General features: G+C 45.6%; 1 protein-coding gene across 1 annotated transcript in view; it reads right to left on the bottom strand.

The window, feature by feature from the left end:
- ccdc146 (coiled-coil domain containing 146) overlaps positions 1 to 19491 on the bottom strand; it is a gene marked incomplete at its 3' end in the record, with an annotated part of 52428 nt that overhangs the window by 14230 nt on the left and 18707 nt on the right. The window contains 9 exon segments of the mRNA XM_042315522.1: positions 104 to 196; positions 2237 to 2407; positions 2878 to 3040; positions 6689 to 6952; positions 7271 to 7344; positions 7847 to 8023; positions 8636 to 8693; positions 10970 to 11179; positions 15380 to 15462. Coding sequence (XP_042171456.1) covers positions 104 to 196; positions 2237 to 2407; positions 2878 to 3040; positions 6689 to 6952; positions 7271 to 7344; positions 7847 to 8023; positions 8636 to 8693; positions 10970 to 11179; positions 15380 to 15462 — 1293 coding nt within the window.

Below are 19491 nucleotides of genomic sequence, written 5' to 3'. Positions count from 1 at the left end.
TATGAATCAAAACACACTACGCAAGCATGCACACACACACGTTTATGCCTTACACAAATCAAAAACACACACACACACACAAATTCAAACATATGCTTTTTACCTGATGAATCAAGTTTCTCTTCAGCTTGTCCACTTCTAACTGTATCTCCTGTCTTGTCTTCAGAATCCTGTCACTTTTGGGTTTGACATCCCTCTGTAACAACAACAACCTCTCCTAGTATTAATGTCTCTAAACAGATATGACCTGTCTCTATAACAACAACCTCTCCTAGTATTAATGTCTCTAAACAGATATGACCTGTCTCTATAACAACAACAACCTCTCCTAGTATTAATGTCTCTAAACAGATATGACCTGTCTCTATAACAACAACCTCTCCTAGTATTAATGTCTCTAAACAGATATGACCTGTCTCTGTAACAACAACAACCTCTCCTAGTATTAATGTCTCTAAACAGATATGACCTGTCTCTGTAACAACAACAACCTCTCCTAGTATTAATGTCTCTAAACAGATATGACCTGTCTCTATAACAACAACAACCTCTCCTAGTATTAATGTCTCTAAACAGATATGACCTGTCTCTATAACAACAACATCTCCTAGTATTAATGTCTCTAAACAGATATGACCTGTCTCTATAACAACAACCTCTCCTAGTATTAATGTCTCTAAACAGATATGACCTGTCTCTATAACAACAACCTCTCCTAGTATTAATGTCTCTAAACAGATATGACCTGTCTCTATAACAACAACCTCTCCTAGTATTAATGTCTCTAAACAGATATGACCTGTCTCTGTAACAACAACAACCTCTCCTAGTATTAATGTCTCTAAACAGATATGACCTGTCTCTATAACAACAACCTCTCCTAGTATTAATGTCTCTAAACAGATATGACCTGTCTCTATAACAACAACAACCTCTCCTAGTATTAATGTCTCTAAACAGATATGACCTGTCTCTGTAACAACAACATCTCCTAGTATTAATGTCTCTAAACAGATATTACCTGTCTCTGTAACAACAACAACCTCTCCTAGTATTAATGTCTCTAAACAGATATGACCTGTCTCTGTAACAACAACCTCTCCTAGTATTAATGTCTCTAAACAGATATGACCTGTCTCTGTAACAACAACATCTCCTAGTATTAATGTCTCTAAACAGATATGACCTGTCTCTATAACAACAACCTCTCCTAGTATTAATGTCTCTAAACAGATATGACCTGTCTCTATAACAACAACCTCTCCTAGTATTAATGTCTCTAAACAGATATGACCTGTCTCTATAATTTGGGACGCAGGCCTTCCCTCTGTTGCATAGTGTTTTATACAACTGTGGCAGACGGCGAAGCTCAATCAGATCAGAATTCAACTGAGGAAATAAATAATGACAGATAAATATTTGGATTGAGTTCATAAAACCGGGAGAACATTATATTGTGTGAGGTTTCCTTCATTAATAGGGGAAGTTCCACATGCGTCACTACACCAACGTCTTTCATGTTTTATGATGTAAAATCTGCTGATGCTTTTCCAGTTCCTCTCTCTGTCTGTCACTCATGTCCCATGTGGACATTTATGATCCTGTGAGTGACGAGAGATACCGTTACATAGTCCATACATATTGAAAGTGGAGGTCGTGCAGGAGATGTGTGTGAACTGTGAACTCCATTGACATGTCGTGCAGCAGAGCTGTGGACTAGAACACTGTGGGCCTGTTTGGTGTTAGTGTGTGAACTGTGAACTAACTCTAGACTTGGTCTTGTCATGCAGTAGCTGAGTGTGGACCAGAACACTGTGGGCCTGTTTGAGCTGTTAGCTGTGAACTGTTCAGCTCTCTGAGACTTGGTCTTGTCATGCTAGCTTTTGTGTGGTTCTCAGAACACTGTCTTCCTGTCCATTGCAGTGGCCTTATTGATGTCCAGCATACCTCTGACAAATAGATTGGTCTTGTCATGCAGTAGCTGAGTGTGGACTGCAGAAAAATATAAAGGGCACTAAAATAACACATCCTAGATCTTAATGTGTGAACTGTTCTTACTAAAGACTTTTTCTTGTCATGCAGTAGTTGAATGTGGACAACAGAACTGTGGGCCTGTTTGGTATCAGTGTGAAATCAAATTTAACAACCCTGGACTCTGGTCTTGTCATGCAGTAAAATTAAGTGTGACCAGAACACTGTGGGCCTGTTTGATGTTATGTGTATGAACTGTCAAAACTGTAGACTTGGTCTTGTCATGCAGTAGCTGAGTGAGGACCAGAACACTGTGGGCCTGTTTGGTGTTAGTGTGTGAACTGTGAACTAACTCTAGACTTGGTCTTGTCATGCAGTAGCTGAGTGTGGACCAGAACACTGTGGGCCTGTTTGGTGTTAGTGTATGAACTGTGAACTAACTGTAGACTTGGTCTTGTCATGCAGTAGCTGAGTGTGGACCAGAACACTGTGGGCCTGTTTGGTGAACTGTGAACTGAGAACCACTCTGAGGTCTTGTCATTGCAGTAGCTGAGTGTGGAACCAGAACACTGTGGGCCTGTTTGGTGTTAGTGTATGAACTGTGAACTAACTGTAGACTTGGTCTTGTCATGCAGTAGCTGAGTGTAGACCAGAACACTGTGGGCCAAACCGGTTTGGTGTTAGTGTGTGAACTGTGAACTAACTCTCCAGACTTGGTCTTGTCATGCAGTAGCTGAGTGTGGAACCAGAACACTGTGGGCCTGTTTGGTGTTAGTGTGCAAACTGTGAACTAACTTGGACTTGTTCTTGTCATGCAGTAGCTGAGTGTGGACCAGAACACTGTGGGCCTGTTTGGTGTTAGTGTCATGAACCCTGTGAACTCTGTTTCTGACTTTGAGTCTTGACATGCAGTTTGCTGAGCCTGCTGAGGTCATTTTGCGGGGCTCTTGCAGTGCTCTCCTGGTCCTCCTTGCACAAAGGCGGAGGTAGCGGTCCTCTCTGCTGGGTGTTGCTCATGGCCTCCTTCCTCTCCATGATGCACTGGCCTGTCTCCTGGTGATGCCTCCAGCTACTGACAAACGAGACAGACACAGCAAACCTTCTTGCCACAGCTCACAGAGATGTGCCATCCTGGATGAGCTGACTACCTGAGCCACTTGAGAGGGTTGTAGAGAGAGAGTCTCATGCTACCACTAGAGAGAAAGCACAGAGATTCAAAAGTGAGAAAAGACCAGCCAGGAGGCACAGAGGAACTGAGAGAGAGGTCTGAGGTCAGAGAGAACCACACCTTTAGGGGAGAGAGAGAGATTGCCTATAATTTCCAGAGTTGATTCCACAACAGCATGAGAAAGAGATCAGAGAGAGCTTCCTAAGAGGACAGTTTGATTTCATAGAAGTGTGATTGACTTGGAGTTACATTGTGAGAAGTGATTTTTTTGAGCAGAGTAGAGGGACATAGATAGAGAGACACACAGAGAGAGAGAGAGAGAGAGAGACACACAGAGAGAGAGAGAGACACACACAGAGGGACACAGAGAGAGAGCGCAGAGAGAGACAGAGAGAGAGAGAGGGACACAGAGAGAGAGAGAGAGAGAAAGAGATAGGGAGAGAGAGAGAGAGAGAGACAGAGAGAGAGAGAGAGAGAGAGAGAGAGATACAGAGAGAGAGACACAGAGAGAGAGAGAGAGAGACACAGAGAGAGTCACATAGAGAGAGAGAGAGAGGGACACAGAGAGAGAGAGACACAGAGAGGGAGAGACATACAGAGAGAGAGAGAGACACAGAGGGACACAGAGAGAGAGAGACACAGAGAGAGAGAGACATACAGAGAGAGAGAGAGAGTGTGAGAGAAAGAGAGAGACATACAGAGAGAGAGAGAGAGAGAGAGAGAGGCATACAGAGTGAGAGAGAGACATACAGAGAGAGACAGAAATAGAGAGCGAAAGAGAGAGAGCGAAAGAGAGAGAGCGAAAGAGAGAGAGAGAGAGAGAGAGAGGGAGGGAGAGAGAGAGAGAGAAAACTCATAGGAAAACCCCATTATCATTGTTCCCCACAGCACTGTCCCCTTATATCTGCCAAAGCCTCCATAGAACCAGTAAGATAGAGAAGCTGCATATGGTTCCCATCTCAGTCTAGTTACAGTGGAATGGGTTTTTGTGCCGTCCTTGTGCTACGGCCAGAGGGGAGAAACAGTAAAGGCCCTGCAGGACAGGTCCCAGTGGGGGGCTCTGAGAGACAGCATCTGGACTAATGGGGACAATACAACCTAATGCATCCACATCACAATGATTGAAAACCTTGTCAAAATGAATGGGGGATAATTAGAAAATGTTCTGACTCTTACTGGACACATCAAGCTCTGTCTGTTCTGTGCATGTGGCTCCAACATTTTGTGTTTTTATGCATTGTTGTTTATTCTGTTGGGAACTCTTGAAAACAAGATGGTGGGAACATCACTATCCAGGGATTTACCTCACACAATTAAATATGTTCAGGACAAGGCAGTGATACAATAAACAATGTATCAACAGTGTTATGTACAGTTGAAGTCGGAAGTTTACATACACTTAGGTTGGAGTCATTAAAACTCATTTTTCAACCACTGTCATGCTCTGATCTGTTTCACCTGTCCTTGTGATTGTCTCCACCCCCTCCAGGTGTCGCTTATTTTCCTCAGGGTATTTATCCCTGTGTTTCCTGTCTCTCTGTGCCAGTGTATTTATCCCTGTGTTTCCTGTCTCTCTGTGCCAGTGTATTTATCCCTGTGTTACCTGTCTCTTTGTGCCAGTTTGTCTTGTATGTTTCCAAGTCAACCAGCATTTTTCCCATTCTCCTGCTTTTTGCATTCTCCTTTTTCTAGTCCTCCTGGATTTGACCCTTGCCTCTTCTGGACTCTGTACCCGCCTGCCTGACCATTGTGCCTGCCCTGACCTCGATCCTGTCTGGACTCTGTACCCGCCTAACTGACCATTGTGCCTGCCCTGACCTCGATCCTGTCTGGACTCTGTACCCGCCTGCCTGACCATTGTGCCTGCCCTGACCTCGAGCCTGTCTGGACTCTGATCTGGTTTTGACCTTTTGCCTGTCCTCGACCATTCTCTTGCCTCCCCCTTTGGATGAATAAACATTGTAAGACTCCAACCATCTGCCCTCTGTGTCTGCATTTGGGTCTCGCCTTGGTGACTCGATATCCACAAATTTCTTGTTAACAAACTATAGTTTTGGCAAGTCGGTTAGGACATCTACTTTGTGCATGACACAAGTCATTTTTCCAACAATTGTTTACAGACAGATTATTTCACTTATAATTCACTGTATCACAATTCCAGTGGGTCAGCTGTTTACATACACTAAGTTGACTGTGCCTTTAAACAGTTTGGAAAATTCCAGAAAATGATGTCATGTGGATGTATCAAGGTCTACCTTCAAACTCAGTCCCTCTTTGCTTGACATCATGGCAAAATCAAAAGAAATAAGCCAAGACCGCAGAAAAAAAAAATGGCAGACCTCCACAAGAGCAATTTCCAAACGCCTGAAGGCACCACGTTCATCTGTACAAACAATAGTACGTACGCAAGTATAAACACCATGGGACCACGCAGCCATCATACCGCTCAGGAAGGAGATGCGTTCTGTCTCCTAGAGATGAACGTACTTTGGTGTGAAAAGTGCAAATCAATCCCAGAACAACAGCAAAAGACCTTGTGAAGATGCTGGAGGAAACAGGTACAAAAGTATCTATGTCCACAGTAAATCGAGTCCTATATCGACATAACCTGAAAGTCCACTCAGCAAGGAAGAAGCCACTGCTCCAAAACCGCCATAAAAAAGCCAGACGACGGTTTGCAACTGCACATGGGGAAGAAGATCGTACATTTTGGAGAAATGTCCTCTGCTCTGATGGAACAAAAATAGAACTGTTTGGCCATAATGACCATTGTTATGTTTGGAGGAAAAAGGGGGAGGCTTGCAAGCCGAAGAACACCATTCCAACCGTGAAGCATGGGGGTGGCAGCATCATGTTGTGGGGGTGCTTTGCTGCAGGAGGGGCTGGTGCACTTCACAAAATAGATGGCATCATGAGGGAAGAAAATGATGTGGATATATTGAAGCAACATCTCAAGACATCAGTCAGGAAGTTAAAGCTTGGTCCAAATGGACAATGACCCCAAGCATACTTCCAAAGTTGAGGCAACATGGCTTAAGGACAACAAAGTCAAGGTATTGGAGTGGCCATCACAAAGCCCTGACCTCAATCCTATAGAAAATGTGTGGGCAGAACTGAAAAAGCGTGTGCGAGCAAGGAGGCCTACAAACCTGACTCAGTTACACCAGCTCTGTCAGGAGGAATGGGCCAAAATTCACCCAACTTATTGTGGGAAGCTTGTGGAAGGCTACCCGAAACGTTTGACCCAAGTTAAACAATTTAAAGGCAATGCAAGCAAATACTAATTGAGTGTATGTAAACTTCTGACCCACTGGGAATGTGATGAAAGAAATAAAAGCTGAAATAAATAATAATAATAATAATTCTATTATTCTGATATTTCACATTCTTCAAATAAAGTGGTGATCCTAACTGACCTAAGACAGGGAATTTTTTACTAGGATTAATTGTCAGGAATTGTGAAAAACTGAGTTTACATGTATCTGGCTACGGTGCATGTAAACTTCCCACTTCAACTGTATGTACTATCGCTGCATACAGATGCTGCTCTAGATACATGGACATTGTCTGCAGCCAGTCCTGTACCTCTGTCCCATCATAATGACCTCCTTCTCCTTGGTCATCTCCTGCTCTTTCTGCAGCATGCTGTGTTCCCTCTCGGCAGCCTCCAGGTGTGCCCTGCGCCCCTCCACCTGCCTCCTCACCTCCCTCTTCTCCTCCTCCAGGGAGCGACAGCGGGCCTCCGTCATTTTCTGCAGAGCCGCCACCTCAGACAGCTGCTCGTCTAGGGCCGCCTTACTTTTCTCAACCTCCCTGGCCACCACAGAGGAAGACATACATGACACCAGGCTGGTAGACTGTAGGCTTAACCCAGCGAGCAAAACAGCCTGCAAAGACGTCATTACAGACAGTTTTGACAGAGATATTGGTCTGTAGGGTTAGCCTAGGGTTTACTCTTGGTAGGTGCCCCAAAAAACTGTGGACTGGTTCAAGGTTTACGTTGGGAGTCTCCCTTCCATGACTCATGAACATGGCCTTACTTCCTGCTTTAGTAGCTACAGAGTTAGTTATGAAGGTTATGTATAGCACATCACCAATACATGAATTCATAGCCAGCCACATCTTACGTACATCTTTTTCCTGTTGATCCTCTCAATCTCCTTCCCCAACTGGCCAGGCACAGACAGAAGCTGGGCCAACTCAGCCTGGTGACACAAGACAACACGCCGTAGAGAAGGACATTATAGGAAGACTAATGAGCTCTTCTACTTCAATGGTTTTAGATAATGCCCTTCTCTATGTTGTTTTAAACACAAGACTGACCCTCTACCACTCTCTAACACCCCTCTACCACCCCTCTACCACCCTCTGCCCTCCCTCTGACCCCCTCTCCCTCTGCCCTCCCTCTGCCACTCCCTCTGCCCTCCCTCTGCCACTCCCTCTGCCCCCCCTCTGCCACTCCCTCTGCCCCCCTCTGCCCTCCCTCTGCCCTCCCTCTGTCCCCCTCTGCCCCCTCTGCCCTCCCTCTGCCACTCCCTCTGCCCTCCCTCTACCACCCTCTGCCCTCCCTCTGCCACCCTCTGCCCTCCCTCTGCCACCCGCTGTCCTCCCTCTACCACCCTCTGCCTCCCTCTGTCCTCCCTCTGCCCTCCCTCTACCACCCTCTGCCCTCCCTATGCCCTCCCTCTGCCCTCTCCAACCTGTCACCTGGTTGTTTACTATGCTGTCCTTCTTGTGGTCCAGTTCTCTCTGCTCCCTGGTCATCAGTTTGTGTCTGGCCTCCATGTCCTCCAGCAGGCTGTGTATCTCCTGTCTCCTCTGAGACACCTCCTTCCTCAGCTCCTCACTGCTGTCCTTCAGGGCCTTCGCACGCTTCTCCAGCTCCTGAGGACACACCAGGAGCAATGGCTTGTGGGACATACAAAATACATCAACATTGACACAAATACACATTCATGCAAGTGCAAATCATGGACACACACACAGTACTGTGCCAGCTATTTGAAGGGGATATCAAAGGTAATAGCTGGGTCGTGACTTTCCTGGAGGTCTGATTATATACATCCATGTGATTATAGTGTAGCTGTACTGGGTGTTAAAAAGTAACTACTATTTAACTGTAACCAAACCAACTGTAATAACAAGTTCATTACAGGAGTAATGTAAAATATCATTAGATCAATGATCGGGCCTCTCTTAGTGGTAGACACAGAACCATGTATGGTACCACAACCCAGTGACAACGAGGAGACTGAACCGTCAAGAAGCCAGCCTCATCAATCAAGCATTTGGACAAGGATGCCTCGCAGCAAAGACACCGTCTGTTTCTCTGTCCTCTCACTGTGTGTGTCATTTCTCTGCTTCTAAATGAGGGATTTACTGCTGTAGGTGACACGAAGGAATGTCAGGCTGTGGTGCCAGGTGTATGATGGGACAGATCACGTGAATGACTATCAACGGGAGATAAATCTGTGACTGTTGCACTGAGATACTTACAACTGGTTTGGGTTGAGACTCATACTCTTTCTCCAGGCAAAGCTTCTCTTCTGTGAGACTGTAAACAGACATGGCATCATTTACAGCACGTGTCAGACTCCTTCCACGGAGGGCCGAGTGTCTGCAGGCTTTCACTCTTCACTTGTGCTTGACTGATGAATTAAGGTCACTAATGACTAAGGAACTCCCCTTACCTGGTTGTCTAGGTCTTAATTGAAAAGGAAAACCTAAAACCCACAGACACTAGGACCTCCGTGGAACGATGTCGACACCCCTGATTTAGAGGAAGGAACAAGAGGAAGGAACTTGAACATAAATTCTCAGAAATACAGAGAAGATGAAAAAGGGACCAACGTTGACGCCAAGCTTAAGAAAGTGGCTGTGCAATATGCTCAAGTAACCTTGCCTCGGCCTTATCTCAACCCCCTGACACAGTGGTGGAGGACAGACGACCAGGGTTCTACTGTAACGCAGTTGATAAAAACAGGCAGGGAAATATAGTAGCCATAATGTAGCCATACTGAAAATATGTATTGCTTTCAGAAAAGTGTTGGTCAAATTCTGAGCGTTTCTTGGCAACATCTGAGTGAAACAGTGGTTTGTCAGTGGTTGCTACTATGTGAAAGGTTCAACTGAGTTCAACTGTTGACAGGGTTCAGATATTTAAGTTCAGCGGTAGATATTAAATTCCTGACACTTGTAAAATATCCTCAGGGAGAAATTGCTGGGTGGATAGACAGCCCTCCAGGCTACTTTCACAGCACTTGTGTTGCTTCCTGGTCATCTGTAAATACTGCATTTGAAGGTAAAATGACTGACACTTGAATTCCTGTTTATCTGTCTGGCTTGTGATCAAGGGCTTAACATTGCACATCTGAAGACATATCTTCCCAGTGAGCATCTGTCTGTCGTATGGAGGGTAGTTCACCAGAGGGAGAGAGGAGGCTGCCAAACGGACTGTCAGAGCTATACGCATCCACAAGATAATATACAACAAGAGACAGCCGAGTTCATTACAACATCTAGTCAGAATGCAATGTAAGCAATGGTTTTCATTTAGCCTCATATTTCAATTACTGCTGTAGGCCTTCTCATCTTAACAATTGGAACAACATTTACCCACAGATACGAAGGTCATATCTTCAGGAACAATGTGAATATCATTTACCCACAGATACGAAGGTCATATCTTCAGGAATAATGTGAATATCATTTACTCACAGATATGAAGGTCATATCTTCAGGAACAATGTATTATAGGCCCCATCCCTGGTGAATCATAGTGTACGTCTCAAATGGTACCCTAATCTCTATGTAGTGCACTACTTTTTACCAGAGCCCTATGGTCCCTGGTCTAATGTAGTGCATTATATAGAGAATAGGGTGCCATTTGGGACAGCCATAGCCGTATTCTAGTCCTTGCTGATTAAATGACTGATGAAGAGACCTTTCCTTTCATGTCCTCTTTCTTAGTTTTTTACACAAGCTTGTTTCATCAGTTGCTAAGCAATGTTCCAATGGCCTCTCTGTGGCCTTTCTAACTGTGTGTGTTGTGCAGAGAGAGGACAGCGTCGTTCTTTTCCGTGCTGTGTTTCGGAGGCGTGCTTGACCTTTCGAACACAAGGACAGGAGTGTTGTTGAGAACAAGTGGAGAAAACTAGTGACACAGCTGGCTAGAGCCAAAGGCACACCTAATAATAATGAATCATTTGGTGGGTTATATTTGTCCTGTTTCATTATACGCGTGTGTGAAATGGAAATGTGTTTATTGCATATCCCCCTGAGACACCCTCAGAGACTGGGGTCACAGCCAGGGTCAGCCATTATCAACAGCAACCTTGGAGCAATTAGGGTTAAGTGCCTTGTCAAGGGCACAATGGCAGATTTTTCACTTTGTCGCTAAGGGATTCGAACTAGCGACCTTTCAGTTACTGGCCCAACGCTCTTACCCCTACGCTACATGCCGCACATACCACTTCCAGGACTGACTGGACTAAAATGGCTCAAGAGCTGGGCATACCCTTAACCTCAGACAGAGACAGACACAGACAGACAGACACAAAGACAGATAGACACACAGACACACAGACAGACACACACACAGACACACACACACACAGACACACACACACAAAGACACAGACACACAGACACAGACACACAGACACAGACACACAGACACAGACACACACACACACACACACACACACACACACACACACACACACACACACACACACACACACACACACACACACACACACACACACACACACAGACAGACAATCTCTCTCTCTCTCTACGCTAGGCTCTAGTCAGTGTGTGTGTCCTCACCACTCTAGCTGGTAGTTCATCTGGTAGTCCCTCTCCTCTGCCTGTCGCAGGTCGTTGTGGAACTTGAGGAGCTGCTGTCTCATGCGGCTGACCTCTGTGTCCGGCCCCTCAGGGAACTGCTCAGCCGTCTCCAGATCTCTCTGCTGGCGCTCCAGCTCTGCTCTGAACTGCTTGGCCTCCTGCAGCAGCCGGATCTCTGACTGTTGAGAGCTGGGGTGGGGAGATGGGAGTCACAGACAGATCTCTGACTGCTGAGAGCTGGGGTGGGGAGATGGGAGTCACAGACAGACACAGACAGATCTCTGACTGCTGAGAGCTGGGGTGGGGAGATGGGAGTCACAGACAGATCTCTGACTGCTGAGAGCTGGGGTGGGGAGATGGGAGTCACAGACAGAACTCTGACTGCTGAGAGCTGGGGTGGGGAGATGGGAGTCACAGACAGATCTCTGACTGCTGAGAGCTGGGGTGGGGAGATGGGAGTCACAGACAGATCTCTGACTGCTGAGAGCTGGGGTGGGGAGATGGGAGTCACAGACAGATCTCTGACTGCTGAGAGCTGGGGTGGGGAGATGGGAGTCACAGACAGACACAGACAGATATCTGACTGCTGAGACCTGGGGTGGGGAGATGGGAGTCACAGACAGATCTCTGACTGCTGAGAGCTGGGGTGTGGAGATGGGAGTCACAGACAGATCTCTGACTGCTGAGAGCTGGGGTGGGGAGATGGGAGTCAGAGACAGACAGACAGATCTCTGACTGCTGAGAGCTGGGGTGGGGAGATGGGAGTCACAGACAGACACAGACAGATCTCTGACTGCTGAGAGCTGGGGTGTGGAGATGGGAGTCACAGACAGATCTCTGACTGCTGAGAGCTGGGGTGGGGAGATGGGAGTCACAGACAGACACAGACAGATCTCTGACTGCTGAGAGCTGGGGTGGGGAGATGGGAGTCACAGACACAGACAGATCTCTGACTGCTGAGAGCTGGGTTGGGGAGATGGGAGTCACAGACAGATCTCTGACTGCTGAGAGCTGGGGTGGGGAGATGGGAGTCACAGACAGACACAGACAGATCTTTGACTGCTGAGAGCTGGGGTGTGGAGATGGGAGTCACAGACAGGACAGATCTCTGACTGCTGAGAGCAGATCACAGACAGATCTCTGACTGCTGAGAGCTGGGGTGGGGAGATGGGAGTCACAGACAGATCACTGACAGATGGGAGTCACAGACAGACACAGACAGATCTCTGACTGCTGAGAGCTGGGGTGTGGAGATGGGAATCACAGACAGACAGACAGATCTCTGACTGCTGAGAGCTGGGGTGGGGAGATGGGAGTCACAGACAGATCTCTGACTGCTGGGAGCTGGGGTGTGGAGATGAGTCACAGACAGACACAGACAGATCTCTGACTGCTGAGAGCTGGGGTGGGGAGATGGGAGTCACAGACAGACACAGACAGATCTCTGACTGCTGAGAGCTGGGGTGTGGAGATGGGAGTCACAGACAGACACAGACAGATCTCTGACTGCTGAGAGCTGGGGTGGGGAGATGGGAGTCACAGACAGACACAGACAGATCTCTGACTGCTGAGAGCTGGGGTGGGGAGATGGGAGTCACAGACAGACACAGGTACTGATCGGTCATATGACAGGGCAGAGATGTGGTCAGCTGGCTCAGGTAGGAGGGGAATCACACAGGTCCTAGTGGCACACAGACACAGATGCTGGTAGGGACCAGCATTTGTCACAGACTTTCACCTCAACTAGGCATCCAAGGGTAGTTATGCACTGAGTCTACAAAACAATAAGAACACCTTCCCAATATTGAGATTCACCCCCTTTTGCACTCAGAACAGCCTCAATGTGTGGGACTCTACAAGGTGTCTAAAGAGTTCCACAGGGAGGCTGGCCCATGTTGACTCTACAAGGTGTCTAAAGAGTTCCACAGGGAGGCTGGCCCATGTTGACTCTACAAGGTGTCTAAAGAGTTCCACAGGGAGGCTGGCCCATGTTGACTCTACAAGGTGTCTAAAGAGTTCCACAGGGAGGCTGGCCCATGTGGACTCCAATGCTTCCCACAGTTGTGTCAAGTTGGCTGAATGTCCTTTGGGTGGTGGATCATTCTTGATACCCACGGTAAACTGTTGAGAATGAAAAAACCAGCAGCGTTGCAGTTCTTGGCACAAACCAGTGCACCTGGCACCTACTACAATAACCTGTTCAAAGGCACTCAAATCTTTTGTCTTGACCTTTCACCCTCTGAATGGCACACAGACACAATCCACATCTCAGCTGTCACAAGGCTTAACACTCCTTCTTTAACCTGCCTCCTCCCCTTCATCTACACTGACTGAAGTAGTTTTAACAAGGGATCATATCTTTCACCTGAATTCACCTGTTCAGTCTGTCATGGAAACAATATCATGTCCATAATGTTTTTTATACTCAGGGTATACAGGTACTGATGGGTCATGTTAAACAGGTACTGATGGGTCGTTTTAAACAGGTACTGATGGGTCATGTTAAACAGGTACTGATGGGTCATTTTAAACAGGTACTGATGGGTCATGTTAAACAGGTACTGATGGGTCATGTTAAACAGGTACTGATGGGTCATGTTAAACAGGTACTGATGGGTCATGTTAAACAGGTACTGATGGGTCATGTTAAACAGGTACTGATGGGTCATTTTAAACAGGTACTGATGGGTCATGTTAAACAGGTTAAAAACAGGTACTGATGGGTCATGTTAAACAGGTACTGATGGGTCATGTTAAACAGGTACTGATGGGTCATTTTAAACAGGTACTGATGGGTCATTTTAAACAGGTACTGATGGGTCATGTTAAACAGGTACTGATGGGTCATGTTAAACAGGTACTGATGGGTCATTTTAAACAGGTACTGATGGGTCATTTTAAACAGGTACTGATGGGTCATTTTAAACAGGTACTGATGGGTCATGTTAAACAGGTACTGATGGGTCATGTTAAACAGGTACTGATGGGTCATTTTAAACAGGTACTGATGGGTCATGTTAAACAGGTACTGATGGGTCATTTTAAACAGGTACTGATGGGTAATTTTAAACAGGTACTGATGGGTCATTTTAAACAGGTACTGATGGGTCATGTTAAACAGGTACTGATGGGTCAAGTTAAACAGGTACTGATGGGTCATTTGAAACAGGTACTGATGGGTCATGTTAAACAGGTACTGATGGGTCATGTTAAACAGGTACTGATGGGTCATGTTAAACAGGTACTGATGGGTCATTTTAAACAGGTACTGATGGGTCATGTTAAACAGGTACTGATGGGTCATGTTAAACAGGTACATGGGTCATGTTAAACAGGTACTGATGGGTCATGTTAAACTGGTACTGATGGGTCATGTTAAACAGGTACTGATGGGTCATGTTAAACAGGTACTGATGGGTCATGTTAAACAGGTACTGATCCGTCATGTTAAACAGGTACTGATGGGTCATGTTAAACAGGTACTGATGGGTCATTTTAAACAGGTACTGATGGGTCATGTTAAACAGGTACTGATGGGTAATTTTAAACAGGTACTGATGGGTCATTTTAAACAGGTACTGATGGGTCATGTTAAACAGGTACTGATGGGTCAAGTTAAACAGGTACTGATGGGTCATTTTAAACAGGTACTGATGGGTCATTTGAAACAGGTACTGATGGGTCATGTTAAACAGGTACTGATGGGTCATTTTAAACAGGTACTGATGGGTCATGTTAAACAGGTACTGATGGATCATTTTAAACAGGTACTGATGGGTCATGTTTAAACAGGTACTGATGGGTCATTTTAAACAGGTACTGATGGGTCATGTTAAACAGGTACTGATGGGTCATTTTAAATAGGTACTGATGGGTCATTTAAACAGGTACTGATGGGTCATGTTAAACAGGTACTGATGGGTCATTTAAACAGGTACTGATGGGTCATTTAAAAACAGGTACTGATGGGTCATGTTAAACAGGTACTGATGGGTCAATTTTAAACAGGTACTGATGGGTCATTTTAAACAGGTACTGATGGGTCATGTTAAACAGGTACTGATGGGTCATTTTAAACAGGTACTGATGGGTAATTTAAACAGGTACTGATGGGTCATTTTAAACAGGTACTGATGGGTCATTTTAAACAGGTACTGATGGGTCATTTTAAACAGGTACTGATGGGTCATTTTAAACAGGTACTGATGGGTCATTTTAAACAGGTACTGATGGGTCATGTTAAACAGGTACTGATGGGTCATGTTAAACAGGTACTGATGGGTCAATAATATGGCACAGGTCCAGTCCAGTCCTCATACAGAGTGGCTTGTGTTATCCATGTAAACATGTAAGGAGCGTCTATGGACAGGGAGAGATAAGATCACTTACCTTTTCAAGGTGTCATGGAGCAGGCTGAAACTGGCTTTGAGCTTCGCTGCTTTGGTCCCGCTGATCTTCCCAGTAGAGAATAGCTACGAGAGAACAAAATCCTTCTTTCAATAATCATCTGCCTAAAGCCGTGGACCAGAATCAGCATCTGGGAAGCCATCCATGTCTCTCTATCTGACCACAGAGCGATAAGCTCTCCTTGCACATGTCAAATAAAAGCTCAACCACACAGATTAGATGGTTCCAGTGGCTGTAAACAAGTCTGTTGTTTACACCCCCCCCACCTCTCTCTAGTGTTTATCACCGTGCCAACGCTACAGAACATCTGTGTTTGCTTCAACTACAAAGGAACAAAAACAGAACTCCACATCCCTAAACGCAATTCAGTTGCTATTCAGCGAGAAAACTCTTTATCCAGCTGATCTTCACAGAGCCAGGCTGAACTTCACAGAGCCAGGCTGATCTTTACAGAGCTAGGCTGATCTTCACAGAGCCAGGCTGATCTTCACAGAGCCAGGCTGATCTTCACAGAGCCAGGCTGATCTTCACAGAGCCAGGCTGATCTTCACAGAGCCAGGCTGATCTTCACAGAGCCAGGCTGATCTTCACAGAGCCAGGCTGATTTTCACAGAGCCAGGCTGATCTTCACAGAGCCAGGCTGATTTTCACAGAGCCAGGCTGATCTTCACAGAGCCAGGCTGATTTTCACAGAGCCAGGCTGATCTTCACAGAGCCAGGCTGATCTTCACAGAGCCAGGCTGATCTTCACAGAGCCAGGCTGATCTTCACAGAGCCAGGCTGATCTTCACAGAGCCAGGCTGATCTTCACAGAGCCAGGCTGATCTTCACAGAGCCAGGCTGTGATGGTTGGAATGATGAAAGACACATCAAACAGCCAACACGTGTGCATCACTGATGTTTTAGGTGATTGTCTTAGATCAGAGTGAACTACCACATTGTGAAACGTTATAATGACTTCCTCTCACCGGGGAGCTACAGCTGGCAGAAAACAACTGATACCTTTGGATTCATCTCATTAGAGTTCATCAGAGTGCTGCAGGTTTACTGGAAAACCCCATTAAAAGGAACATGGAGAATAACAAAGGTATAGAATAATGTATTATTGACCTGGGGCTGGTTGCACACAGTCATACAGGTATAGAGACACACATAGGACTACAGGTATAGAGACACACATAGGACTACAGGTATAGAGACACACACAGTCATACAGGTATAGAATAATGTATTATTGACCTGGGGCTGGTTGCACACAGTCATACAGGTATAGAATAATGTATTATTGACCTGGGGCTGGTTGCACACAGTCATACAGGTGTAGAGACACACATAGGACTACAGGTATAGAATAATGTATTATTGACCTGGGGCTGGTTGCACACAGTCATACAGGTGTAGAGACACACATAGGACTACAGGTATAGAATAATGTATTATTGACCTGGGGCTGGTTGCACACAGTCATACAGGTGTAGAGACACACATAGGACTACAGGTATAGAGACACACATAGGACTACAGGTATAGAATAATGTATTATTGACCTGGGGCTGGTTGCACACAGTCATACAGGTGTAGAGACACACATAGGACTACAGGTATAGAGACACACATAGGACTACAGGTATAGAGACACACATAGGACTACAGGTATAGAGACACACATAGGACTACAGGTATAGAGACACATATAGGACTACAGGTATAGAGACACACATAGGACTACAGGTGTAGAGACACATATAGGACTACAGGTATAGAGACACACATAGGACTACAGCTATAGAGACACACATAGGACTACAGGTGTAGAGACACACATAGGACTACAGGTATAGAGACACACACAGTCATACAGGTATAGAGACACATATAGGACTACAGGTATAGAGACACACACAGTCATACAGGTGTAGAGACACACATAGGACTACAGGTATAGAGACACACATAGGACTACAGGTGTAGAGACACACATAGGACTACAGGTATAGAGACACACATAGGACTACAGGTGTAGAGACACACATAGGACTACAGGTGTAGAGACACACATAGGACTACAGGTGTAGAGACACATAGGACTACAGGTATAGAGACACATAGGACTACAGGTATAGAGACACATAGGACTACAGGTATAGAGACACATATAGGACTACAGGTATAGAGACACACATAGGACTACAGGTATAGAGACACACATAGGACTACAGGTATAGAGACACACATAGGACTACAGGTATAGAGACACACATAGGACTACAGGTGTAGAGACACACATAGGACTACAGGTGTAGAGACACACATAGGACTACAGGTATAGAGACACATAGGACTACAGGTATAGAGACACATAGGACTACAGGTGTAGAGACACACATAGGACTACAGGTGTAGAGACACATAGGACTACAGGTATAGAGACACACATAGGACTACAGGTGTAGAGACACATAGGACTACAGGTATAGAGACACACATAGGACTACAGGTATAGAGACACAGGACTACAGGTATAGAGACACACATAGGACTACAGGTGTAGAGACACACATAGGACTACAGGTATAGAGACACACATACGACTACAGGTATAGAGACACATAGGACTACAGGTATAGACACACACATAGGACTACAGGTATAGAGACACACATAGGACTACAGGTATAGACACACACATAGGACTACAGGTGTAGACACATAGGACTACAGGTATAGAGACACACATAGGACTACAGGTATAGAGACACATAGGACTACAGGTATAGACACACACATAGGACTACAGGTATAGAGACACACATAGGACTACAGGTATAGACACACACATAGGACTACAGGTATAGAGACACACATAGGACTACAGGTATAGACACACACATAGGACTACAGTTATAGATAGGTTGGTACTGTAACCCTGACAGTTCTGTCTGTTAGAGAGGAGATCCAGGCCTGGATGGTACTGTAACCCTGACAGTTCTGTCTGTTAGAGAGGAGATCCAGGCCTGGATGGTACTGTAACTCTGACAGTTCTGTCTGTTAGAGAGGAGATCCAGGCCTGGATGGTACTGTAACTCTGACAGTTCTGTCTGTTAGAGAGGAGATCCAGGCCTGGATGGTAGTGTAACTCTGACAGTTCTGTATATTAGAGAGGAGATCCAGGTCTGGATGGTACTGTAACTCTGACAGTTCTGTCTGTTAAAGAGGAGATCTAGGCCTGGATGGTACTGTAACTCTGACAGTTCTGTCTGTTAGAGAGGAGATCTAGGCCTGGATGGTACTGTAACTCTGACAGTTCTGTCTGTTAGAGAGGAGATCTAGGCCTGGATGGTACTGTAACTCTGACAGTTCTGTCTGTTAGAGAGGAGATCTAGGCCTGGATGGTACTGTAACTCTGACAGTTCTGTCTGTTAGAGGAGATCTAGGCCTGGATGGTACTGTAACTCTGACAGTTCTGTCTGTTAGAGAGGAGATCTAGGCCTGGATGGTACTGTAACTCTGACAGTTCTGTCTGTTAGAGAGGAGATCTAGGCCTGGATGGTACTGTAACTCTGACAGTTCTGTCTGTTAGAGAGGAGATCTAGGCCTGGATGGTACTGTAACTCTGACAGTTCTGTCTGTTAGAGGAGATCTAGGCCTGGATGGTACTGTAACTCTGACAGTTCTGTCTGTTAGAGAGGAGATCTAGGCCTGGATGGTATTGTAACTCTGCCCGTTCTGCTCAACCAACATGGAATAGGTTCTACACCTGCATTGCTTGCTGTTTGGGGTTTTAGGCTGGGTTTCTGTACAGCACTTTGAGATATCAGCTGATGTAAGAAGGGCTTTATAAATACATTTGATTTGATTTGAATATGTCAATTATAAGCTCTATGGTTTTCCCTTCCTCTGTAAAAAATAAAGACAGTTTCTCGTTCAGTGGCTGGGAGCCACTTAAAGGAATGGAAAGTCGAAAAGTTTACATTCTCCACAACAACAAAAACAGTTACCACATCTGTTATATAGAGTTCCAGGCACTTACAATATTCATAAGGATGAGTCATGGACAGTCAACTATTCCATAGATATGGTAGGAATAACAATAA

Source organism: Oncorhynchus tshawytscha, unplaced genomic scaffold (assembly GCF_018296145.1).
Source record: "Oncorhynchus tshawytscha isolate Ot180627B unplaced genomic scaffold, Otsh_v2.0 Un_contig_6710_pilon_pilon, whole genome shotgun sequence".
NCBI lineage: Eukaryota > Metazoa > Chordata > Actinopteri > Salmoniformes > Salmonidae > Oncorhynchus > Oncorhynchus tshawytscha.
Note: the sequence above shows the minus strand (reverse complement) of the source record. Positions and strands in the feature narration are given on the sequence as shown.